The sequence below is a fragment of the Scyliorhinus torazame genome, chromosome 1 (assembly GCF_047496885.1).
Source record: "Scyliorhinus torazame isolate Kashiwa2021f chromosome 1, sScyTor2.1, whole genome shotgun sequence".
In the NCBI taxonomy this organism is placed as follows: Eukaryota; Metazoa; Chordata; class Chondrichthyes; order Carcharhiniformes; family Scyliorhinidae; genus Scyliorhinus; species Scyliorhinus torazame.
In genome coordinates this window covers 211,800,541-211,827,501 of record NC_092707.1, presented here as the reverse complement: position 1 = coordinate 211,827,501, position 26,961 = coordinate 211,800,541, and the positions used below count along the sequence as shown (strand labels likewise).

General features: G+C 46.6%; 1 protein-coding gene across 2 annotated transcripts in view; it reads left to right on the top strand.

The window, feature by feature from the left end:
- Positions 1-26,961, top strand: part of col9a2 (procollagen, type IX, alpha 2) — a 255,307-nt gene that overhangs the window by 111,620 nt on the left and 116,726 nt on the right. For both annotated transcript variants that reach the window (XM_072502259.1, XM_072502256.1), the window contains 7 exons: positions 5,675-5,728; positions 6,375-6,422; positions 9,644-9,700; positions 9,905-9,958; positions 16,181-16,234; positions 22,420-22,473; positions 24,076-24,129. In XM_072502259.1, coding sequence (XP_072358360.1) covers positions 5,675-5,728; positions 6,375-6,422; positions 9,644-9,700; positions 9,905-9,958; positions 16,181-16,234; positions 22,420-22,473; positions 24,076-24,129 — 375 coding nt within the window. The remainder of the gene's footprint in view (positions 1-5,674; positions 5,729-6,374; positions 6,423-9,643; positions 9,701-9,904; positions 9,959-16,180; positions 16,235-22,419; positions 22,474-24,075; positions 24,130-26,961) is intronic.

Genomic DNA, 26,961 nt, shown 5'->3' with positions numbered 1-26,961 from the left:
GTAGCACAGTGGGCTAAACAGCTAGCTTGTAATGCAGAACAAGGCCAGCAGCGCGGGTTCAATTCCTGTACCGGCCTTCCTGAACAGGCGCCGGAATGTGGCGGCTGGGATTTTCACAGTAACTTAATTGAAGCCTACTTGTGACAATAAGTGATTATTATTATTATTATTATTATTATTATAGTGCACAGAGTGGCATTATTTTTTAATTCACCCTTGTGATATGGGTGCTGCTGGCAACACACAGATTGGGCATCCCATCCCTAATTGCCCTTTATAATAATAATTGTAATAATCTTTATTAGTGTCACAAGTAGGCTTACATTAACACGATGGTGATTCTGGAGCTTCATGTAGTAGGCAGCACCTGTAGGGTATTTAGGTGTGGCGGTCAACATAGTTTTGCTTCCCATTCCAGTGGCTGAATGGGACTACAGTTTGGGGGTCTATATACAACCCCCACTATAGATTTTGCCCCTTGTGTTTCTCAGATTTCACGGGCGGCATTCTTCGGTCCACCAGCTGCGTGCACCTCGGGGGTGCGCCCTTGCCAGCAGCGGCATTCTCCATTCCCGCCACCTGCCAATGAGATTTCCCATTGTGGCCACTCCACGCCGCCCGGAAACCTGTAGGCATGGGTACGCTATCGGCAGAACAGAGAATCCTGCCGGAGGAGAATCCTGCCCCACATCTTTGGAGCTAATATCCTTCCTCACTATTGTATTAATTTCCTCTTCAACCAGCAACGCTACTCCACTCCGTTTTCCTTTTTGTCTGTCCTTTCTAAATACTGAACACCACTGAATGTTCAATCCCATTCCTGGTCACCCTGTAACCATGTTTCTGTAATCCCAATTATAGCATACCTGTTTACATGTATTTACATGATTAGTTCATCTACTTTATTGTGAATGCTCCGCGTACCAAGGCACAAAGCCTTCAAGCCTGTCTTTTTAGCATTCCTTTCCCCATTCTCTTATTTTTCATTATTGCACTGTTTGATTCTGGCACTTGGTTTCTCTGCCTATCATTTTTCTTATTCCCTTTTCTGTCTTTAGTTCTTGTCCCTGTTACCCCTCCATGCATAGGTTCCCATCCCCCTGCCATTTTCAGTTATACCCTGCCCGAACACTGTAGCAAATACTCTCCCTCAGACACCAGCCCGGGTCCTGCCTGTCCAGTTTGTATTGGTCCCACCTCTCTCAGAGACAGTCTCAATGTCCCAGGAGTCTGAAACTCTCCCTCTCGCATCATCTCTTCAGCTACATATTCATCTGATATACCCTGCTCCTCTTACTCTGATTAGCAGACTGCAATGGTAGTAATCATGAGGTCCTACTTTCCAACTTTCTTCCTAACTACCTATATTCTGCATTTAGGACATCATCCCGTTATTTACCTATGTCGTTTACCGATGTGTACCATGACCACTGGCTGTTCACTCGCCCCCTGCTGAATGTCCTGTAACCATTCCGAGACATCCTTGACTCTAGCACCAGGGAGGCAACATACCATCCTGGAGTCTTGATTGCGGTCAAAGAAATGCCTATTTATTCCCCTTACAATTGAATTCACGATAACTATTGCATTCCCATACTTGTTACTCCTCTCCTGTGTAGCAGAGCTAACCATGGTGCAATGAATTTGGCTGTTGCTGCTTTCCCCTGCGAGGCCATTCCCCCAGTAGTATCCAAAGCGGCATATCTGTTTTGCAGGGGAATGGCACAGGAGATTCCTGCACTACCTGCCATGTTTTCTGGCACTGCATGGTGGCCACCCTTCCTGTCTGTGGCGTCTGAGCCTGCGGTGTGACCACCTCTCTATGCTATTCACGATACTCTCTGCCCTGCTCCAAAACCTGGGCTTCCAGGAGCCATAGCTGGAGATACATGCTGGTCCTGGGTAATGGAAATGTTCCCAGATTCCCATATGGAGCAGGAAGAGCACACAAAGTGTTTGAGCTCCCCTGCCATAACCTACCCCTTTAAATGAAACTTTGGGATGTTTATTATCAATTAATATCAATTACTCTCGGGTCCTTATTCTCTGGTCCTCGTTACTACAGAAGATAGCCCTTACAAACTACAACTCATAAAATAGATTCTGCACTTGTTAACATGATATGCAAGCGCTCTTGGTCTTTCTTTCCCTGAAGGTAGTATACGTGACACTACTGCTCCAATACCATATGATGAAGCATTACAGGCAAGTTGTAATGGTAACTTTGGGCTGAAATGTATCAACACTTCTGATTTCTCAGTATTTCTTCAACTGACTGATATACTTTTTGTCATTCAGATGTCCCTAGCCATGCTTTTGTGCACAACAATATATGTAAGGGTTTCAATAGGGGGCTGGATTCTCCGCCCCACCTCGCCACTTTTCAGCCTCGGCCCGCTGGTGGGATTCTCCGTTACGCCGGCCGGTCAATGGGGTTTCCCATTGTGGGGCAGCCCCATGCCGTCAGTAAACCCCCGGGTGCCGGCAAAACGGAGAATCCCGCTGGCGGAGAATCCAGCCCAGGGTTCCCAGATTCTGGATGAATTTTCCATAGTACTTGATTAACCCTGGGAATAACTTAAGTTGAGTGACATTCATTGGTCATTGAGTTGCCATAATAGCTTTCATCTTTTTAGGTGCTTTGTGTAGACCCTCACTGTCAATTACATGTCGTAAATATTGTCTGGATGTCTGAAAGAAATTACATTTATCTTTCCACAAAGCCCATGCATTGCAGGCATTTCAGTGTAAATTCCAAGTGCCGTAAGTGTTCTTGTTCATTGATGCCAGTTATCACTGTATCATCAAGGCAACACTGTGGCCAGGTAAACCACTAAGGATCTGGTCCATTGATCACTGAAATAAAGCTGGTGTTGACGTTATTCCGAAAGATAATCTCTTATAGCGGAATAGGTCTTTGTGAGTGATAATAGTGAGCAGGTGTTGAGATTCAGCTACCGCATTTAATTGCAGGTCAGCCTGCGATAGGTCAACCTTGCTGAACATCTGTCCTCCTGCTAGGCCTGCAAACAAATCTTCAATCAATGATAGCGGGTATTGATCCATGCATAAAACCAGATTGAGTATTGTCTTAAAATCTACGCAGATATGAAATGTACCATCCTGCTTCATAACAGGCACAGTACGGATTTCCCAGCTGCTAGCAGTGACGGGTTCTAAGAGTCCTGTTTCCACAAGTCTTAGTAGTTCAGATTCAATTTTTTGGACATATAGCATAGTTCAGCCAATTTATGGATCCATGTGCTCACTCGGAGCTGAGAAGCCTCCTTAACTGTGAGCTCCATTGAAACAGTAATATCTAATGCAGTCTTCAGACTTGGGTTTAATTCTGTTAATAATCTTCTCTGAATGGCCTTATTTTGCAAACCACAAACTAAACGATCTCTAATTGTATCGTCTAGCGAGTCACCAAATTTTTAAAGCTCTGCAAGTCTGTTGAGGGTTGTGATGAACTGCACAATAGTATCCCTTCTAAATGATTCCTTTGTTGAAATTGAAACCTCTCCACAATAATTAGCGGCTTTGGTGCATAATGGTCTTCTAATAGTTCAACTAATTCTGAATACATCTGCTCCCCAGATTTCTCGACTGAACCAAGCTTCTTAACAAATTTTTGCTTCCAATTGTACTTAAGAATGCTGGGACCCGAATATCTTCCAAAATCTTATTGGCTCGAACATAATAATGGAATGTGTCTTATTTATGAGTATGACTTCCAGTTCTCCGCGTCCTTATCAAATGAACCTACCGCGCCATAATTTCTTGCCATTTTTCATGGTATCAGAATGCTCTCCCAACTTCCCTTAGATTAATGGTCTAGTTAAATACAGTTGAAGCGCCAATTTTTAACTGCTTTAATTTGCATCGCAGGCTGTGGAATCTTTTGTTCTCTCCCCCACTCGACCTCTGTGTCTTACTGTACTGCACACAATGAATTCTGCAGCCTGAACTCCTTGGAGTGCGGTGTAAAATCGATACGGCTCTTCCTTTGAATTCTTGCCGCAAAGCCCTTAACAACGACTTCTGACCTTCTGGTAATCTGTTGATCAATTGATGTATTGAATCATCTCAATTTTTCTACATTGACGGACAAATTGTGGCTCTTTTTTCTGAAGATATTTTCTTTTCTGATCCGTTCCTCGTCGCCAGTTTACTTTTTGTAAGCTCTTGTATTTTTGGACTAACAGTAAAAAAGAAATCGATTGCTGATGCACGTGGGTTTCATGCAAGATTAACAGAGCTTTGATGGATAGCTCTGTACTGTGCAAGGGATGATGCTAACTCAGGGCAAAAGCCCATGAAATAGCCAATGATGTGAAATATGTCACGTGACTCCATTCCTAAAAAGTACATTGCACTGAACTACAATAACAAATGTCCTATGCCTAGTGATCTTCAGCTGCTTCATTAATGTGTTACCCTCCGTCATAGGTCAGAGTGGGGATGTTCGCTGACGACTGCACACTGTTCAGCACCATCTGTGATTCCTCAGATACTGAAGCAGTCCATGTCCAAATGCAGCAAGGCCTGGACAATACCCAGGCTTGGGCTGACAAGTGGCAAGTTACATTCTCGCCACAGAAGTGCCAGACGATGACCATCTCCTGCAGGAGAGATTGTCACCATAGCTTCTTGACATTCATTGGCATTACTATTGCTGAATTCCCCCACTATCAATATGCTGAGGGTGAGGGCAGCACGGTGGTGCAATGGTTAGTACTCCAGCCTCATGGCATCGAGATCCCAGGTTCAATCCCGGCCCTGGGTCACTGTCCGTGTGAAGTTTGTACATTCTCCCTGTGTTTGCGTGGGTTTCGCCCTCACAACCTAAAAGATGTGCAGGGAATTGGCCATGTTAAATTGCCCCTTACTTGGAAAAAATGAATTGGGTATTCTAAATTTTAAAGAAATTATACTGAGGGTTAGCATTGACGAGAAAGTGAATTGGACTTGTCATATAAATACTGTGGCTACAACAGCTGGTTATAGACTGGGAATTCTCCAGCGAGTAACTCACTTTCTGACTCCCCAAATCCTCCACACAATCTAGAAGTCATGAGTGCGATGGAATACTCTTTCCCTTGCTTGAATGAGTGCATCTTCAATAACTCTTAAGAAGTTTGACACCATCCAGGACATAGCAGGCCCGCTTGATTGGCACCCTTTCCATAAACATTCACTTCCTCTACCACCGACTCACAGTGGCAGCCATGAGTACCATCTACTCGATGCACTGCAAGAACTGACCAAACCACTCACCATCCTGACTTGGAAATATATCGCCGCTCCTTCACTGTCGCTGGATCAAAATCCTGGAACTCCCTCCCTAACAGCATAGTGGGTGTACCTACACCACATAGACTGCTGCGGTTCAAGAAGGCAACTCACCACCGTCTTCTCAAGGGCAATTTAGGGATGGTCAATAAATGCTGACCTAGCCAACAACTCCACATTCCGTGAATAAATGAAAGAAAAACTGTACACTACGCACAGCTTTTTCCCACCCTCCCACAACAACCACACTAATCCCCCACCGCCAACCTATTCCCACCACAATTTTTCTGTCTTCCAATTTATATTGTCACCGAGATGATAATTCTTTACAATTAAGGCCTAGATGCTGCGACTATTAATTAAACAACTTATTTTAAAGGGTGCTGCAGGACGAATTGGAGCTATTGGCCGACCAGGACCCCCAGGACAACAGGTACATCATTCTGTATTACCAAGCATATCTTTATAAACATATCTTTACAAGATATGCTTCATCTTGTGAACAGGGCAGTTTACTTTCTAACATGAGGCCCACTATATGTACAAAACATTCATACTCAGGGCAGCACGGTGGCGTAGTGGGTTAGCCCTGCTGCCTCATGGCACCGATGTCCCAAGTTCGACCCCAGCTCTGGGTGACTGTCCATGTGGAGTTTGCACATTCTCCCCGTGTTTGCGTGGGTTTCGCCCCCACATTCCAAACATGTGCAGAGTAGGTGGATTGGCCTCGCTAAATTGCCCCTTAATTGGAAAAAATTAATTGGGTACTCTAAAAAATTTGGGGGAAAAAAACATCCATACTCAGGTGTTTAGCTTATTGACGAGTCACAGATAGAATAAGCCATAACTTGGGATTGAACTTGGGCGAAAACATAAAAGATCCTTCAGGATGGTTTACAGGATGGAATCTAATTGAAGGATCTGGATGGTTTATACTTGGAAAAACAATACCTGGGGGTGAGTGACAGGTTACAATCTAATTACACCTAATCCCAAACAGTGACCAAACATTCAGCCTGACAGCATGTGAGTCCAATCCTCTGAGTGAATTGATGCTGATTACTGTGTGCTTTGTACAGGGATTGCCTGGTAACCTCCATGGTGCTGAAGGAAGTGCAGATCTCCTGGTAAGAATAACTCATTCAGTGTTCAGCTGTTGTATTATTCACAGCTGCGTTTGTGTTGTCAAAGACTGTGCACAAAAATGTAGACAAATCGGGCTCATGAAGTTGTTGGGATATTAAATTCATAAAGTTACAGCCCAGATTCACTGGGATACGGCCTGTGATGAGAGAACACAATTCTGAAGAAAGAATTGAAAAATTATGCAGTTTTCTCACAAATTGGAAGTTTCTAGAGCTAACACAGTCAAAGTGTTTGAAGTTCTGAAGGAATGAAACAAAGTAAATAGGAACAGCCTCATTCTATTAGTTGTGGGGTCAACAACAACAAATGTAGGGAAGCATGGTAGCACAGTGGTTAGCACAGTTGCTTCACAGCTCCAGGGTCCCAGGTTCGATCTCCGGCTTGGGTCACTGTCTGTGTGGAGTCTGCACGTTCTCCCGTGCCTGCATGGGTTTCCTCCGGGTGCTCCACTTACCTCCCACAGTCCAAAGATGTGTGGGTTAGGTGGATTGGACATGCTATATTGCCCTTAGTGTCCAAAAAGGTTAAGTGGGGGTTACTGGGTTACGGGGATAGGGTAGATACGTGCGCTTGAGTAGGGTGCTCTTTGTAAGGGCCGGTGCAGACTTCATGGCCTGAATGGCCTCCTTCTGCACTGTAAATTCTATGGCCTATTCTATAAGAGATTTAAAAAAGAGAACAGGAGAGACCTCTGAACACAGAGAGCTGGGTGACTGTGCAATTCATTTAGTTTCTGCTTCACTCTTAAACACCAGGAATTCTCCGGTCGTTGGGATTCTCTTTTCCCGCCTACAGCGTACACTGACTCGTGGGTTTTCCGGCAGTGTGGAGTGGCTTCAATGGGAATTCCCATTGACAAGTGGCGGGAGCAGACAATCCCGCCGCAAGCGAATGGCACGCCATCGAGAAACACATGGCTGGGGAACCGGAGAATCCTGATCTCGGTGAACATTCAAAATGGGATTGGATAGGCTGATGAAAAATGAAGGGGTGAAGGGTTTGGTAAGCAAATGGGTAGATGTGACCAGTTGTTCAGGTGGAGGGTAAAGGCCGATGGCGGCAGGATGGTCTGATTAAGGGTTGTAACTTTCATGTTGATGTAACCAATCAGCCAGCCTGGTGAAAATCTCCATGACCTTATTCTCTGGAAATGTAATGTGTTAGCTTTGTATTGTAGCTCTGTCACCACAGAGCTGGAATGCATAAAGCCTTACACGAAGCAGTGAGTTACATTTAGGAGCTGACTTTTCTACCTTTGCCCCCTGAATACCTATTTATTTTCTGAAAGGTCAGTCGATTGGTAGTTCTTCACATCTTTTGTTGCCCTGGGACTTCCATCGGGGAGGAGTTGCAGTGATCTGCAGGGGTGATTGGATAGCTTGTTCCCAGCTTAAATTCCCATTCAGTTATTGGCCAGGTATCCTTGTGTCTTGTGCTGTCACCCCATTGTATTGGAAGTTAGGGATGATTTGTGTTTGAAGGGGCAAGGCATAACAACCTTTGGGTCATTTGTTCTTTGGCCAAGGGTCAAGTTTGGGCCAGGAAACGACTTGCTCCTGTTCTCACAGCCATAGCAAGAGCCTGAATCAAGTGGCAATGCGTCAGCTTCAGCTTTCTCAGCCCTGGGCTTTGTACTCAGCCCCCAGCATTGACAGATTATCTGGGCCTCATTAGCGGATTCTGTTGGGGTCGGAAATCTGCAGTTTTGGCTGATCCCCTGTGCTCTACTGACCGGCTTGAGTTATGAAAGAAATTTGGACTGGTTCACTGGGGAACTGGTCAGAACTTGTCCACGACCAGTAAACACCATGAGCACACTGATGTGTAACTGGATAAGGAGGGAGGACAGGTGAAAAGAATGGAGTCTATGGGGGCGATTCTCCGATATGGAGGCCAAGTGTTCGCGCCGTCGTGAACGCCGTTGGGTTTCACGATGGCGCGAACAGGGCCCGGGCACGACCTATTCTGGCCCCCATAGGGGGCCAGCACGGTGCTGGAGCGATTCACGCCGCCAAATGGGCCGCACCATCCTGCGCATGCGCGGGGAACGTCTTACACACGCCAGCCCCTCACCGACATGGTGCCGGTGTTCTGGACCGCGCGTGGAAGGAGGTAGGCCCGGGGGGGCGGGGGGGGGGGGGGGGGGGGGGGGGGGAGAGGCCGGCCCACCGATCGGTGGGCCCCGATCGCGGGCCAGACCCCATCGGAGGCTACCCCGGTGAAGGAGCTCCCCTCCCTCCCCCACAGGCCACCCCCCCAGCGTTCCTGCAGAGTTCCCGCCGGCAGCGACCAGGGGTGGGCGGCGCCAGCGGGAACCTGTCGTGTCGTAGCGGCCGCTCGGCCCATCCGGGCCGGAGAATCACCGCTCGCCGGTTCTCCGAGCGGCCCGGTGCGAATCGCGCACTGCTGGTTTCCGAGGGGTGGGAGAATCGCGTGCGGGGGTCGGGGCGGCGTGGCGCGATTCATGCGGCGTCCCGGCGATTCTCCCACCCGGCGTGGGGGGTGGAGAATAGCGCCCTGTGTTTATGTTTGAAAGACATTGGCAAAAGCGGCAGAGGGCAAATTAGAAGAACTTTCTTAATGATCTGGAAAGCGTCATCTGAAAGCTGCAATGGAAGCAAATTCAATAGTAACTGGAATTGAAGATATGTTTAAAAATGAAAGCAGTGGACAGCTGTTTCAAAGAGACAGCAGAGGCATGAAGGACCGAATGGCCTCCTCGTGTGGTGTCATTCTACAAATTTGGTACTTTGTTAGGTTCCCTCTGTGCTGTGTTGCACTGTCAGGTTCAGTCTCAGGTCACTACTATGGCAGATGATCTCAGCCTGGGACAGCAATGGGCTCTACAGTTAGTTTTCAGTGCCCTGAGTTAGGCAGGGTCAGAGCTCCCTGTTGTGCCCTTGAGTTGAGAAGTTAGCCAGAATTCTCACTGTCCAGTCTTGGTCATGGAGAATGGGACAAGTGGTCAGGAGTAGTAGATCCGATGCTCAACAATGTTCACTACCTTCAGGCAAGCATGGGACAGCTAAACAATCTAATCTGGTTGTAGGCCGAGGCCTCTGAATTCACCTCCATGTTTACCAAACATTTTGGGCAAACAGAGGACAAGTCCAGAGTTATTGAAATTGTGAGAATGAAGCACTGTCTCTAAAATTCACTCCATGACTGACTATACCTCTAAAATCTTTGTGTCTTATTCCAGTGCCCAACCTCATGCCCTCCGGGACTAAAAGGTCCACAAGGACTTCAGGGACTCAAAGTAAGGCTTTTTTGATACATGCGTGTTTGTTCATAAGATGTAAGTAGTTTTACACAGCTTAACAAAATAGTCAAATTCTAAACAGCCCCAAAAGGAGGTTTTTACAGTGGACAAGTGATCATCTCAGCCTGTTTGATGGTGTTGGGGTTACTGTTTCAGTAGAAGTTAAATGAACAATGATTAACTGATCGTTTACATTTACAGGGACACAAGGGTAAACCGGGATATATTGGAGATTCCGGCAGACAGGGACCTCCTGTGAGTATGTTACAGACTATTCCTGAACATAGCCACGTGGTGTTTCTGGTGACATGACACAAACACTAGCACCGTCTTATTAAATATTTTTCCTCGCTGTTGCAACATATGGTTTAAGATTATTACTTTAACTGAACTAGTAGCTCCAGAACAATGCCATAAAGGGGAATTTGGTATGAGTATATTAGCGTTTGTCTGTCACAAAAGCAGCACTCAGGAAAGTGAGTTACAGTGTGAGTGAGACTAACGAGTATGTAATAGAGTTTGTGAGTTTACATCAGAAAAAGAATGGTTCAGAAATTGTTGGAGTGGGGCATCACGTGTTCAGCGCAGTGAATTGGATTCTTTCTCTTCACCTCTGATCATAAATTTCGGTCCGGAACTTCTGGAAGCATGAGCTGGTAATGATGGCAATGGGACATCTCAGAGCTCAGTGAATCATTGGTCCAATGGTCTTTCCCCTTTGAGATACATTAGGATAGATGAAGAAACAGGGTGAACACAACTGAAGAAAATAGGGTAGATTGGAATCAGATTTGAAACAAAGTTAAACTGAAAGAAAAAGGGAGACAGATCGATACGGAGATAGACAGACAGAGAGGGAGAGACAGAAAGATGGACAGGGACAGAGAAAGATGAGGGGATTTAGAGAGATAGGAGGACAGAGAGAGGGATATAGAAAGAGAGAGAGAGAGAGACAGAGAGAGATAGAAAAACACAGAGATTTACAAAAGAAGCAAATGTGTTGTGAGAAAAGGCTTTTTTAATGAGTGGTTTGGGTCTGGAATGCACGGCCTGGAAGTGTGGTGGAGGCAGGTTTAATTGGGTTAAAATACTCACAGACAGTGGGCTGGATTCTCCACTCCCCGATGGCAAAATCGCGTTCGGCGACGGGGCGGAGAATCCGTTTTGACGCCCATATTGGGAGTGGCGGCGGTTTTCTGATTCTGCACCCCCGAAAGTACGCCATATTGATTATTCATGGCCTTGGGCCCTTGTCTAAGGCCCGCCCTGTGATGCTCCGTCCCCAACCGCCCGAGTTCCCGACGGCGTGGGTTGCATGTGCTCACACCGTTCGTGAACTCAGCATGGCGGCTGCGGACTCAATCCATGGCTGCCACAGTTGGGGGAGGGCCGATCCGTGGGTGGGGGGGGCTTCATTCGGGGCTGGTGGAACTGTGGGCGGGCGGTCCGGGGCACGCAAGCGGCCGAAGGGAGGCACTACTTTAATGGTCCATGGAGCACGGCACGGCCGCTGCAGGCTGCCGCCGTGCACATGCACGGCCTCGGAACCGGAAGTGCCGAGGGCCGTATCGGCAGCTAGAGCTACGAGCTCTATGCTGCCTCCCTGCTAGCCCCAGCAAAACGGGGAATTGGGGGCCGTTTTATGCCAGTTTTCCTGATTACCTTACTTTTCACTTTGGTATGGGGACTTAGTCTCCAAAACGAAGAATCCAGCCCAGTGTATCTGCTAGAGCTGTGATTAAAAGTAAGGTAATCAGTGATTTTTACAGGGGAAGTGTTTTGTTAATAGATATTAAAAGCTATTTCACCTGTGTGCAGATGGAGAGCTAATGTAATGTTGTAACAGCTTGAGCCTGGCTAAACAATTAACGCACGTGTTGCACCACCCTGGGAAAGTGCACAATCAATTCCAGCCCCAAGTGACCCGGAGTCACAACACAAGTAAACTAACCAATAATTATTATAAAAATTCCCTAAATCTTTGGCCCTTGTGTGCCAGTAATTACAGTCACCAGGTTTGTAAGTTGAAACACATTTACTGTTTATTTATAACAGAAATAAAGATGAAATATGCAGGATATTAAAGCAGGCAGGATATCAAGCAAGCTAACCTATGATCTCCTTTTAACTGTCCCACCCTCTAGCCACTCACACAAGACAGACAAATGCAGAGGGGTGGAAAGGGGTCAATAATAAGGATTAAGGACAAATGGTCCTTGCTTCAGATGATGAATCCATTGCAGTAGGCTTTCCTCCCAGCATTCTGTTTGATCAAAGCCTCTGGTTTACAGCTGTTGAGGGTCTTCTTGGCAGAGTCATTCACTCAGTACACTACTTACAAGCAGCAAGCTTCCTGGGAATCACTTTAGTCCCTATCAAACTGGGCCTTCAACTCGAAGGTTCACATTCAGGTCTGTTTCTTTCTTGAGACACTGTCCCACATCAAACTTTGCTTTCAGTTTGGGGTTTGATTACACGTCTTTGCAGTCTTGAGAGATTGACATCCAGTCTTGCGAGAGGGAGAATAAGCCCTCACAGTTGCCTTATGGACAGAATTCACTGGTTATTTATGGAGGTAGCAGAGTGGGAAGAGAGAGCTTTTCTGAACGTGAAACTGAAGGCTATTAGATCTCTGAACCATTTCATTGGGAACATGACCAATCACCACCTGTTATCGGGCAGGGCACAACCTCCTGAGTCCATTCATTGGCCACCAGCCACATCATTCAATCCAAGTCATCACTGATGTAGTCTAAAACAGCACAACCTTTTGGTTGAATTAAAGGCACAGGCCAACTTCCTTAAAACATATGTCCATAAATCATCTATGGATCACCGGCCTCTTTTCTTCCGCGCCGGCCCCTGCCCCTGCGCCATGTTGCGTCAGGACCGGCGCGTTGAAGAAGGGCACAGTGCATGCATGAGTTGGTGCCGGCGCCACTGCGCATGCGCGGATCCCGCGGCGCCCGGTTCGCGCCGGGATCGGCAGCTGGAGCGGCGTGAACCGTTTCAGTGATTACGAGGGACCCCTTCCTAAGATGAAAGTCAGAATTAGTATTTGTTGACAGTGACACAGTAGCACAGTGGTTAGCACTTCTGCCTCACAGCACCAGGGACCTGGTTTCAATTCTGGCCTTGAGTGACTGTGTAGAGTTTACACATTCTCCCTGTATCTGTGTGGGTTTCCTCTGGGTACTCCAGTTTCCTCCCACAGTCCAAAGATGTGCAGATTAGGTAGGGTTATCGGAATTGGACGGGATAGTGGGCCTAGGTAGGATCATCGGTGCAGTCTAGATGGGTCGAATGGCTCCATTCAGCACTGTAGGGACTCTATGGATTCTATGGATAATGCATGTGTCCACTAGATTTACAGAGGCCATTCCATTATGAGTATTGTAGAGGCATAACTAATTTTTTTCAAGCAGATATGGATTACCAAAAGAAATCCAATGAGATCAAGGATCCAATTTTATTTTGAAGTTATTCAGGGAAGTTATGGATGGCTTAGAGATAAAATAATTTAGGTCAACCATGTATCATCCAGAAGTACATGGAGCGTTACAAAGCTGGCACCAAACTTTAAAGACCGTGTCCAGAGGATTAGGAAAAAGGAATACCATTTATATATTTTCAATTAGGGATGTAGCTAATCAACTAAATTCAGTCCACTCAAATTGATTTTTGATCATGAGGTAAAAGGACTACTTAAGTTGATCAAAGAGAAGTTGGTGAGTCAGCATTAGAGACTATGGGCGGGATTCTCTGTTGCCTGACGCCAATATTGTAATCGGCGATTGGGCAGAGAATGGGCTCCAACGCCCAAATCGGGGCTGCTGCCGGTTTGACGCCAGTCAGCCATGCTCTGCCCCCACGGAAGTGGCGGAATCGTGCCGCGCGCTGTTGCAACGCTGTTGGAGCATCATCGGAAGGCCCTCCTGTGATGCTCTGCCCCCGATGGGCTGAGTTGATCATTTGAAAACTGTTCACCGCAGCACCAATTTTGACGACACCAAATTTTGACAAGCAGTTTAAAGTGTCCTTTGATGTGAGTGATGTGGCCATTGGTGCTGTATTACTACAAGAGACTGGTGAAGGGATAGGAAGGCCTGTTAGTTATTCTTCAAGGAAACTGAAACATATCAAAAGAAATATTCAACAATAAAAAAGACACGTTGGTTTGGTTTTGTCGTTGTAGCATTTTAACCTTTATGCTTCCAATAATTCATCAGAGACAATTATTTATACTGACCATGATCCCTTAAAGTTTTGAGAGAAGTTTAAAGATTGGAATGCAAGACTGTTTAGGTGAAGTTTAAGTTTATTGCTACAACCATTTAATTTTAAAATCATACATGCAGCAGGAAGAGAGAATCTAATTGCAGATGCTCTATCATGACATTGAAATGGGAGAAGAATAGAACATCTAATGCTGATAAGGCTCTGGAAAATGAAGCCATCTTTTCATATTGCTGGTTCATTTTCTTTTTAAGTGGGAAGTTGTGATGAATATAAAAAAGTATCATACTTTATCGTTTGTATTTTTGCAGTAATATTATTAAAACCTAGGTTAAAATGCTTACGGACAATATGTCTGCTAGAGTGTGATTTTAAAGTGAGGTAAAAGTGATTTTTTTCAGGGAAAATGTTTTGCTAATGGACATTGCAATCCATTTTACCTGTTTGCAGATAGAGAGTTAATGTAAAGTTGTAACAGTTTGAGCCTGGCTAAACAAATCGAAGCACATCTTGTAACAGGAGACAAAAGAATGCTGTGTTTTTTGAGTGCAGCTGCTGTAGTTATGGGAAGGTCCAGGTCCGTTTGGACAAAGGAGGTGTTTCCAGGGCTCTTAAGCTGAGCAGAAGGTTTTCTGTTGGTTCCATACACAAGTTTCTCTCTCCAAGAACTCTGCATCAAGATTAGCAAGTAAAACCTGTTTATCAATTTAATACGTAAATGGTATTTTAAATATATGGGTTTGCTTAATTGGAATGTAGTGGCAGGTTTCAGGAAACAAGTTAAGAAGTTGTAACTGTTAATTATAAACCTATTTCATTGTTGCTAATGTGCTTAATTCTGTGTTCAAATTGAAGTTTGTTTTTAATATAAAATCTGCTCACTGATCAGTGTTATCACTCCTGTGGCACAGTTTTACCAAAAGCAAATATTTGGGTTCTAATCCGGGATCTTAACCAAGATTGGGGTTCTGGTCCAGACCCATAACACATAACTGTAATATCCCACACGGGACTTAAAGTGTGGGCATGATTTTCTTCCCTGTGGTTCTTGTGGAGTATGGGCTCCCCTACTGAGGGGCAGTGATCTCCATGCAGCTCTGTATAAAAGGTTGGCCAGCAAGGCACCGACTGAGATGAGACCTGGTAGGAATCTACCTGGGGTTGTATATAATGTAACTGTAAATAAACCAATGTTAGTTATTCTTACTCAGTGTAGACTCCCATGTCCTTATTAAAATAACATTGTAAATATTACATTTTACTGGGTGTAACACTATATAATGTGTAATAACACAACATGTGTCACTGGGTATAAGACCCTGTATATAGTATCTAACATGCTGTATGTTACAGGTGATAATACTGTAAATATATAATGATTCACTATATGTTATAAGATGTAACACTGTATACCTTAAATAAAAATGCATTACTGGACAAAATACTGTGGCCGTAACTTCCTTGGAGTTCCAATCAGCAGCAGATTGCCACTCCGTACTTACTTACCTCCGCTAAAATTGTTAAGCTCTTGACTCTCCCGAACGTCCTGACTCGAGCCGGGTGAGATTCGGGAAATACAGTGTCCCTAGCTCTAGAGTCAAAGTGTAAAAGAACAAAGAACAAAGAACAAAGAAATGTACAGCACAGGAACAGGCCCTTCGGCCCTCCAAGCCCGCGCCGACCATACTGCCCGACTAAACTACAATCTTCTACACTTCCTGGGTCCGTATCCTTCTATTCCCATCCTATTCATATATTTGTCAAGATGCCCCTTAAATGTCCCTATCGTCCCTGCTTCCACTACCTCCTCCGGTAGCGAGTTCCAGGCACCCACTACCCTCTGCGTAAAAAACTTGCCTCGTACATCTACTCTAAACCTTGCCCCTCTCACCTTAAACCTATGCCCCCTAGTAATTGACCCCTCTACCCTGGGGAAAAACGATAAAAGGAGTGGAGCGAAGGAGGACACACCTTTTTTACACAAACTTCAGTAGGAATTATTTATCTGAGAAATGTTTTATTTTTCTCAGCATATCAATTAGGAAGCTCTTAACCTCTATGTTTCCATCGTAAACCATTGATCCAATCAATCTGGTGTCTGGTACCTCAGGAATGATGTGGTAGGCTGGTGGCATTTGGTTTTTAGACAAGAAATTACACGTCTGACTGAACATTATATTGTGCATTGTGAAAATGTTTATCAATGGCAAACTTAACATTTTGTTATCTCTTTCTGTCCAGGGTATTAAAGGCACATTTGGCATCTCCGGAGAACAAGGCATTCCAGGCCAACCAGTAAAGTATTTCTGTCTCGTCCTTACTGTGCGGAGCTCTTAAAGACTGACTACATGCATGGCTACTAGGATATTAGTACAGAGTAAGGCCTGAGGCTGGTCTTTGTGTGGTGAAATCATGGAGACCAGATCTGACTCTGAACTATGAAGGAAGGTGAACCATGGCAGCACAGTGGCTTGCACTGCTGCCTCACAGCGCCAAAGACTCGGTTCAATTCCTACCTCGGGTTATTGGCTGCGTGCAGTTTGCACTTTCTCCCCGTGTCTGCTCCCATAGTCACAAAGATGTACAGATAAAGTGGATTGGCTGTGCTAAATTGCCCCTTAGAGTCCAAAGGTATGGGGGGTTACGGGGTTACAGGGATAGGGCAGAGATTGGGCTTAGGCAGGGTGCTCTTATGGAGGGTTTGTGCAGACTTGATGGGACGATTGACCTTGTTTTACATTGTAGGGATTCTATGATGGAGAACTACTCCTTGTGACAATAAAGGTTATTTATTTATTTATTTTTAAACCAGTCCATTGTGCGTTTATAGTACAGAGTAGTAGGTCAAAGCTTGTGCATGATAAGCTCATCAGCGTAAGGACCAGGTTTGCATATAACTAGAGATGGGGAGAGAGGCCCCAGGCTAAAGTACAATGGAATGTTTAAAAGTGAGGTTATAAACCTATACAGGCTGAAGCTTTGAGCAAATGATCAACAAGATCAGAATTCAGAGAGATTGAAAGAGCTCTCGTTTTCCTTCATACGGAAGCACAGAGTGCTGAATTTGGTGCATTTGAGTGCTATAGTAAGAGTTTGGTGACCGAGGGAGTTAGGTGAGGAGGGAGTAAGGTGCTCCTTTCATTTTGTTTCCGACATTTCCGCAAAGAGTGAGAAGAGAGCCAGGAGTTTACAGAAAATGTAGCTGACTGGGAGCAGAGTCGGAGGGCGAAGATCTAGTTAGTCCACAGGGCAGCTATATTCTGTCAGGTAAGAGGGGATGGAGGCTAGGCCAGTTGCATGCTCCTCCTGTAGGATGTGGGTGGTGAGGGATACCACCGGTGTCCCCGCTGACTATACCTGCGGGAAGTGCACCCAACTTCAGCTCCTCAAAGACCGTGTTAGGGAACTGGAGCTGAAGCTGGATGAACTTCGGATCATCCGGGAGGCAGAGGGGGTGATAGAGAAGAGTTACAGGGAGGTAACCACACCCAAGGTACAGGACAAGAATAGCTGGGTTACAGTCAGGGGGAAAAAAACAAACAGGCAGACAGTGCAGGGATCCCTCGTGGCCGTTCCCCTTCAAAACAAGTATACCGTTTTGGATGCTGTTGGGGGGGATGACCTACCGGGGGAAGGCCCTAGCGGCCAGGTCTCTGGCACTGAGTCTGGCTCTGGAGCTCAGAAGGGAAGGGGGGAGAATAGAAAAGCAATAGTTGTAGGAGATTCAATGGTTAGGGGAATAGATAGGAGATTCTGTGGTCGCGAGCGAGACTCCTGGAAGGTATGTTGCCTCCCGGGTGCCAGGGTCAGGGATGTCTCGGATCGTGTCTTCAGGATCCTTAAGGGGGAGGGGGAGCAGCCAGAAGTCGTAGTGCACATTGGTACCAACGACATAGGTAGGAAAACGGGTGTGGAGGTAATAAACAAGTTTAGGGAGTTAGGTTGGAAGTTAAAAGCCAGGACAGACAGAGTTGTCATCTCTGGTTTGTTGCCGGTGCCATGTGATAGCGAGGCTAGGAATAGGGAGAGAGTGCGGTTGAACACGTGGCTGCAGGAATGGTGTAGGAGGGAGGGCTTCAGGTATTTGGATAATTGGAGCGCATTCTGGGGAAGGTGGGACCTGTACAAGCAGGACGGGTTGCATCTGAACCAGAGGGGCACCAATATCCTGGGAGGGAGGTTTGCTAGTACTCTTTGGGAGGGTTTAAACTAATTTGGCAGGGGAATGGGAACCGGATTTGTAGTCCAGCAACTAAGGTAGCCGATATTCAGGACGCCAAAGCGTGTAATGAGGCAGTGGGGAAGGGAACACTGACAAAGGAGAGTACTTGCAGGCACGGCGATGCGTTGAAGTGTGTATACTTCAACGCAAGAAGCATCAGGAATAAGGTGGGTGAACTTAAGGCATGGATCGGTACTTGGGACTACGATGTGGTGGCCATCACAGAAACTTGGATAGAAGAGGGGCAGAAATGGTTGTTGGAGGTCCCTGGTTATAGATGTTTCAATAAGATTAGGGAGGGTGGTAAAAGAGGTGGGGGGGTGGCATTGTTAATTAGAGATAGTATAACAGCTGCAGAAAGGCAGTTCGAGGAGTATCACCCTAATGAGGTAGTATGGGCTGAAGTCAGAAATAGGAAAGGAGCAGTCACCTTGTTAGGAGTTTTCTATAGGCCCCCCAATAGTAGCAGAGATGTGGAGAAACAGATTGGGAAACAGATTTTGGAAAGGTGCAGAAGTCACAGGGTAGTAGTCATGGGTGACTTTAACTTCCCAAATATTGAGTGGAAACTCCTTAGATCAAATAGTTTGGATGGGGTGGTGTTTGTGCAGTGTGTCCAGGAAGCTTTTCTAACACAGTATATAGATTGTCCGACCAGAGGAGGGGCAATATTGGATTTAGTACTTGGTAATGAACCAGGGCAAGTGATAGATTTGTTAGTGGGGGAGCATTTTGGAGATAGTGACCACAATTCTGTGACTTTCACTTTAGTAATGGAGATGGATAGGTGCGTGCAACAGGGCAAGGTTTACAATTGGGGGAAGGGTAAATACGATGTTGTCAGACAAGAATTGAAGTGCATAAGTTGGGAACATAGGCTGTCAGAGAAGGACACAAGTGAAATGTGGAACTTGTTCAAGGAACAGGTACTACGTGTCCTTGATATGTATGTCCCTGTCAGGCAGGGAAGAGATGGTCGAGTGAGGGAACCATGGTTGACAAGAGAGGTTGAATGTCTTGTTAAGAGGAAAAAGGAGACTTATGTAAGGCTGAGGAAACAAGGTTCAGACAGGGCATTGGAGGGATACAAGATAGCCAGGAGGGAACTGAAGAAAGGGATTAGGAGAGCTAAGAGAGGGCATGAACAATCTTTGGCAGGTAGGATCAAGGAAAACCCCAAGGCCTTTTACACATGTGAGAAATATGAGAATGACTAGAGCGAGGGTAGGTCCGATCAAGGACAGTAGCGGGAGATTGTGTATTATTGAGTCTGAAGAGATAGGAGAGGTCTTGAACGAGTACTTTTCTTCTGTATTTACAAATGAGAGGGGCCATATTGTTGGAGAGGACAGTGTGAAACAGACTGGTAAGCTCGAGGAAATACTTGTTAGGAAGGAAGATGTGTTGGGCATTTTGAAAAACTTGAGGATAGACAAGTCCCCCGGGCCTGACGGGATATATCCAAGGATTCTATGGGAAGCATGAGATGAAATTGCAGAGCCGTTGGCAATGATCTTTTCGTCCTCACTGTCAACAGGGGTGGTACCAGGGGATTGGAGAGTGGCGAATGTCGTGCCTCTGTTCATAAAAGGGACTCGGGATAACCCTGGGAATTACAGGCCAGTTAGTCTTACTTCGGTGGTAGGCAAAGTAATGGAAATGGTACTGAAGGATAGGATTTCTGAGCATCTGGAAAGACACTGCTTGATTAGGGATAGTCAGCACGGATTTGTGAGGGGTAGGTCTTGCCTTACAAATCTTATTGAATTCTTTGAGGAGGTGACCAAGCATGTGGATGAAGGTAAAGCAGTGGATGTAGTGTACATGGATTTTAGTAAGGTATTTGATAAGGTTCCCCATGGTAGGCTTCTACAGAAAGTAAGGAGGCATGGGATAGTGGGAATTTTGGCCAGTTGGATAACGAACTGGCTAACCGATAGAAGTCAGAGAGTGGTGGTGGATGGCAAATATTCAGCCTGGATCCCAGTTACCAGTGGCGTACCGCAGGGATCAGTTCTGGGTCCTCTGCTGTTTGTGATTTTCATTAATGACTTGGATGAGGGAGTTGAAGGGCGGGTCAGTAAATTTGCAGACGATACGAAGATTGGTGGAGTTGTGGATAGTAAGGAGGGCTGTTGTCGGCTGCAAAGAGACATAGATAGGATGCAGAGCTGGGCTGAGAAGTGGCAGATGGAGTTTAACCCTGAAAAGTGTGAGGTTGTCCATTTTGGAAGGACAAATATGAATGCGGAATACAGGGTTAACGGTAGAGTTCTTGACAATGTGGAGGAGCAGAGAGATCTTGGGGTCTATGTTCATACATCTTTGAAAGTTGCCACTCAAGTGGATAGAGCTGTGAAGAAGGCCTATGGTGTGCTCGCGTTCATTAACAGAGGGATTGAATTTAAGAGCCGTGAGGTGATGATGCAGCTGTACAAAACTTTGGTAAGGCCACATTTGGAGTACTGTGTACAGTTCTGGTCACCTCATTTTAGGAAGGATGTGGAAGCTTTGGAAAAGGTGCAAAGAAGATTTACCAGGATGTTACCTGGAATGGAGAGTAGGTCTTACGAGGAAAGGTTGAGGGTGCTAGGCCTTTTCTCATTAGAACGGAGAAGGATGAGGGGCGACTTGATAGAGGTTTATAAGATGATCAGGGGAATAGATAGAGGAGACAGTCAGAGACTTTTTCCCCGGGTGGAACAAACCATTACAAGGGGACATAAATTTAAGGTGAAAGATATAGGAGGGATATCAGAGGTAGGTTCTTTACCCAGAGAGTAGTGGGGGCATGGAATGCACTGCCTGTGGAAGTAGTTGAGTCGGAAACATTAGGGACCTTCAAGCAGCTATTGGATAGGTACATGGATTACGGTAAAATGATATAGTGTAGATTTATTTGTTCTTAAGGGCAGCACGGTAGCATTGTGGATAGCACAATTGCTTCACAGCTCCAGGGTCCCAGGTTCGATTCCGGCTTGGGTCACTGTCTGTGCGGAGTCTGCACGTCCTCCCCGTGTCTGCGTGGGTTTCCTCCGGGTGCTCCGGTTTCCTCCCACAGTCCAAAGATGTGCAGGGTAGGTGGATTGGCCATGATAAATTGCCCTTAGTGTCCAAAATTGCCCTTGGTGTTGGGTGGAGGTGTTGAGTTTGGGTAGGGTGCTCTTTCCAAGAGCCGGTGCAGACTCAGGGGGCCGAATGGCCTCCTTCTGCACTGTAAATTCAGTGATACTCTATGATTAATCTAGGACAACGGTTCGGCACAACATCGTGGGCCGAAGGGCCTGTTCTGTGCTGTATTTTCTATGTTCTATGGAACACACTAGTCTGGCAGAATCGACTCACACCATGGTGATTAATTCTTCAACAGGAGCTAGATAAGCTTCTAGTCAGTGTAGAATTACAAGATGCTGGGGAATAGTTGCCGGGGGCGGGGCGGTGGAGGGGGAGGGGGGCAGCGGTGTATGGGGAGTGTAGTTCCTAATCACCCCAGTAATTCTGCCCTCCACATCTGCAACAGATCTCTTGAGAACTCAAACCAGCTGAGAGCTTAAGAGTTTTCCCTTCAAAGTTTTCTAAAAAGATCAATTTTTTTCCTAAACTGAGGTATCAATCCCAGAAGGGATCCATTACCTTGCCATGGGACTGCATGGCTCCCTTTATTTCCTTTGGCTTGCTGGGCCCAGCTAGATTCTTGGATAGGTCAGCCTGGTGGGCCAGATGGAAGGTGAGTAAGTGACTGCCTGATAGCCAGATACACTGTCTGTGCGGAGTCTGCACGTTCTCCCCGTGTCTGCGTGGGTTTCCTCCGGGTGCTCTGGTTTCCTCCCACAGTCCAAAGATGTGCAGGTTAGGTGGATTGGCGCTGCTAAATTGACCTTGGTGTCCAAAAAAGGATAGATGGGGTTACTGGGTTGCAGGGATAGGGTGGAGGTGTGGGCTTAAGTAGGGTGCTCTTTCCAAGGGCCGGCGCAGACCCGATGGACTGAATGGTCCCCCTCTGCACTGTAAATTCTGTGATTCTGTGGTCCAGGCTGTACAAGTGACCCATCCCTGGGGTTTGGCACTGAATTTTGAACCTGGAGGGAGGGTGCATAGGAGTTCTGCTCCAATGCATTTTCAGCAGTGTAACACGCTCTCAGGATTTAGGGCCTGGGAATCCAGGCTGGATACAAAAGAATTGGTGCACAGCCTATGATGTTGGAGCTCCATTGGCTTTGCATCAGAATTTATTTATTGCTCTTTTTTGAACCTACAGGGCCCTCAGGGTCTTCGAGGATACCCTGGAATGATGGGAACAAAAGGCGAAAGAGTAAGCAATTTTTGAAATATATCTCTTGAGTATGTGGTTTGAAGTGTGGGATATGAATGGTGGATTTCCTTCAATCAAGTGCTCAACACAGCCCAGGAAACTCTCGCCCTGATGCCGCTATTTCACAATAAGATGCAAAGGAGTTTTAGCACTTTGGTCGATGTTCATTCCATGACGTAAAAGTAACATCACAATACTAGGCTGCTCTTAGTCCATAAATGAGTGAAGATCATGGTCATGTCAAGATGTGGGCGATATTAGGAACTTGGGTCCAGAAATGGGGTCCGTGGTATCGCGGGCAATATAGGGATTAAAAAGACTGCGAGCGGCGGACTCAAAGGGATACATCACACCTGGCTGAATCACATGGTCCCATTCAGACTTAAATTCGTTAGATAATGTATAAGGTAATTCCCCCGTGATCCATAGTCTTTTGGGACATTCCCACATGACCATCCATTAGCCTATTATAGAGGCTGATTACCCATTTGTTCATCAATGGAAGGTTTGGTGCATATGAATCGATTCACGGCTTGGGTCACTGTCTGTGCGGAGTCTGCACGTTCTCCCCGAATGTGCGTGGGTTTCCTCCGGGTGCTCCGGTTTCCTCCCACAGTCCAAAGACGTGCAGGTTAGGTGGATTGGCCATGCTAAATTGCCCTAAGTGCCCAAAATTGCCCTTAGTGTTGGGTGGGGTTACTGGGTTATGGGGATATGGTGGAAGTGTGGACCTTGGGTAGGGTGCTCTTTCCAAGAGCCGGTGCAGACTCGATGGGCCGAATGGCCTCCTTCTGCACTGTAAATTCTATGATGATTCTATGAATGGCATATCTCTGGTTTTCTGTATAAAGAGGAATGGGTGATCAAACAGCCCAGTTACAGTTGATAAGTTCCAGTCGGGACATTCCAGAGAAGGACCTTTGTTTGAAGAGCTGGGAGGAGCTTAGAAAGAATCAATTAGAAGAGAAAGGATGTAAGCAGCCACCGAAGAGGTCATGAAAAAAACACAGAGAGAAGGTTTTGGAAGACGGTTCGGAACGAATGTCCCCAACAGAAGAAAGATTGCTTCCTAAATGCAAATGTTGCCTTTGTCTGTATGTGTAAGTGGAACGAGAGCTGTATTTTCATGCAAGTGTTGTTTGATGGGAACCAGTGTTAAGGTTAAGAAACTGCATGTAATCTGTTTGTGTTAGACCTGTGAAGTAAAAGTTTAAATATTGCTTTCTTTTCTTTAATAAAGTTTGTTTATAAAATAACGAAGCCCTATTTCTTATATAATCACTCCTGGAATGAATCGATCTTTCTGCACAGTCCTAAAACTTAAAAAACGTTACGTGCCAGGTTCAGTATCTTAGCCATTGTTGAGAGCTGACCAGGCATCTGTAACATTCATGTGTGGGCCAAGTCCTGGAGAGGTCTTGGCCAAGGCTGAACAAAACCTGGGACAGATACTCCGATTGAGAATGGGTTAAGTATGGGACAAAGTCGGATGCTGTCCCAAAGCAGGAACTGCCGGCTCTCAGAGTATGTGCTACTTAAATGCAAACATTGATCTGATAAGCATATGCAATGGTTCATTCCATGGTTTCTCTTTCCCAACAGGGTCCTCGTGGCTATAAGGGCATAGTGGGTCCAGCTGGTCGAACTGGTCTTCAGGTGAGTGAATGTGTAAACATTTCTCCCTCTGTCCATACAAGCTGGTTTTGACTCCGGACGATTCAAAGCGAGAATGAGAAGTTGATGCCAAAAACAGAGCAGAGTGTGTAATTGGAACACCCTGATCATTCATAAATAATCATACTCATAGATTTATTTGTTCAATATTGTCTCACTTTTTACTCTATTCAAACCGTATATTGAGTTTTACAAGAGTACATTTGGGACACAAAGCTGTCAATTTCAAACGTGTACAAGGTTAAGACACCAGGGGCGAATCCTGGCGTGAATCCCACCCCCGCCGGTTGCCGAAGTCTCCAGCACCGGAGATTCGGCGGGGGCGGGAATCGCGGCGCGCCGGTTGGCGGACCACCCCCCGCGATTCTCCGGCCCGGATGGGCCGAGGTCCCGCCGCTAAAATGCCTGTCCCACCGGCGTAAATTAAACCACCTACCTTACCGGCGGGACAAGGCGGCGCGGGCGGGCTCCGGGTCCTGGGGGGGGGCGCGTGGCGATCTGGCCCCGGGGTGCCCCCACGGTGGCCTGGCCCGCGATCGGGGCCCACCGATCCGCGGGCGGGCCTGTGTTGTGGGGGCACTCTTTCCCTTCCGCCTTCGCCACGGTCTCCACCATAGCGGAGGCAGAAGAAACTCCCTCCAATGCGCATGCGTGGGAAGCTGTCAGCGGCCGCTGACGCTCCAGCGCATGCGCCGCCCAGAGATGTCATTTCCGCGCCAGCTGGCGGGGCACCAAAGGCCTTTTCCGCCAGCTGGCGGGGCGGAAATTCGTCCGGCGCCGACCTAGCCCCTCAAGGTTAGGGCTCGGCCCCCAAAGATGCGGGGCGGCGCGATGCCCGTCTGATTTGCGCCGTTTTGGGCGCCAGTCGGCGGACATCGCGCTGTTTCCGGAGAATTTCGCCCTAGGTTTGAACCACCAATCAACACACACCTACCTATGGCAAGTCCAAATTCCAGTGTTATGCTTGAAGAAACAATGGGCGGGATTCTCCGGTCTCCGATGCCGAAATTGCGTTCGGCAATCAGCCAGAGAATCCACGCTGGCGCCGAAATCGGGGGAGGTGCCGCTTTTGCAATGCTCCGCCCCCTCCAAAATGCCATACTCTAGGAGTACGCTGGACAGCCTCAGGAGGTTAACTGAGGCCATCCCACCGATGACCCGCGGGCAGGGGAGGCTTTGGCGGGGGCTGGGGGATGGTCCAGGGTTGGCGAGACTGGCCAAAGGAGGTCACTATTTGACAGGCTGCGCCCGTGCGTGACCAGCGTCATGTTGCACAGCGCAGTCGCTGCAGGCCACCGCCGTGCGCATGCGCGGCCACGGACCCAGCAATTCTCCAGCCCTATCCCCAGCTAGAGCCGGGTGCTCTACGCTGCGTGCCTGATAGCCCCCCACCAGACGGGGGATCGGTGGCCGTTTTGAGCCGTTTCTTCGGTCGTAAAACGCCACCGTTTCCACACCGGCGTCAGCACTTAGTCTCAGAATCGGAGAATCCAGCCCAATAATTGCCAGAATACAGAGAAACCCTTGAAACCAATAACCTGCCTAAGCACAATTAGTCTTTAACTGACCCAGAAATAAGTACAACAATAGCACTCAGTTGCCTTGAAGCAATACAGAAAATGCACACTGCAGTTGTGTTTAGCTTTCTGTATGACATCAAAACCACAGTAATTGTTGATGTAATTATTACTTAAAGCATTTCGAGATGAAATGCTCTTTCACCAGAATAAAAGGTTTTGTGCCACCTGTTCAACCATTCCTGTCCTTACACATTGTATTACTGGCCTGTCGTGAGCAATGCCACAGAGCATTTGCTAGTATTTACGTCTGGTGCTTTTTCTGAGACTGGGTGCTCACTCACAGCCTGGGGTTTGTCAATATTGCTGCCATTCTGTGTGGATTTTGCCTCATTCCAAGGTCACGCTAGGAAATATTCTGCATACTGTGCCAGTGATGAGATGCTGATATGCAGCTACTACCTCCTTCTGCTTGCAGCAATGCTGCTATGGGGCAGTTACCAAGTAGGGATCTGGAAGGAGGAGAAAAGTAGAATTACAGGATGATTAATTATATAAAAGACTCCAGTTAATAAAAGGTAAACCCTTTATACAACGTAAAAAGATCCACAGATTTCAGTAGCTTGTGGCTATAAGGGCATAATGGGTCCAGTGTGGTCAGTCAGCTGCAGTGTGCACTTTCTGTATTGCTTCAAAGCAACTGAGTGCTGTTGTTGAAAATCTTTCTGGGTCAGTTGGAGACTAATTGCGCTTAGGCAGTTTATTGTTTTCAAAGTCGTAGGTATTAACGTGGGAATTCCTCCTCTTTGATACTTTGTTATCTCATTAATAATGATTCTTGGGGCGGTGTACGAAAGTGTAACTCTGGGTGTCACAGCATTTAAAATTAACAACTGACCTTGCTTCAACTGCTGTTTGTAGGAGAGAGTTCCAAACCTCTACCACGCTTTGAGTGAAGAAGTGCTTCCTAACTTCTCTCCTGAACAGTCTAGCCCGTTTTAGAATCTCCAAATAGTGGAAATAGTTTTTCTTTATTTACCTTGTCTTTTCCTGTTAATATCAATAGCATCATGCTGATGTTGCTGGACCCGCAATATAGAGACCCAGACTCATTGTCTGGAGGCATAGAAACATAGAAGATAGGAGCAGGCGGAGGCCATTTGGCCTTTTGAGCCTCCTCCACCATTCGTCACGATCATGGCTGATCTTCCAACTCAATAGCCTAATCCTGCTTTCTCCCCATAACTTTTGATCCCATTCGCCTCAAGTGCCATATCTAGCCGTCTCTTGAATGAAT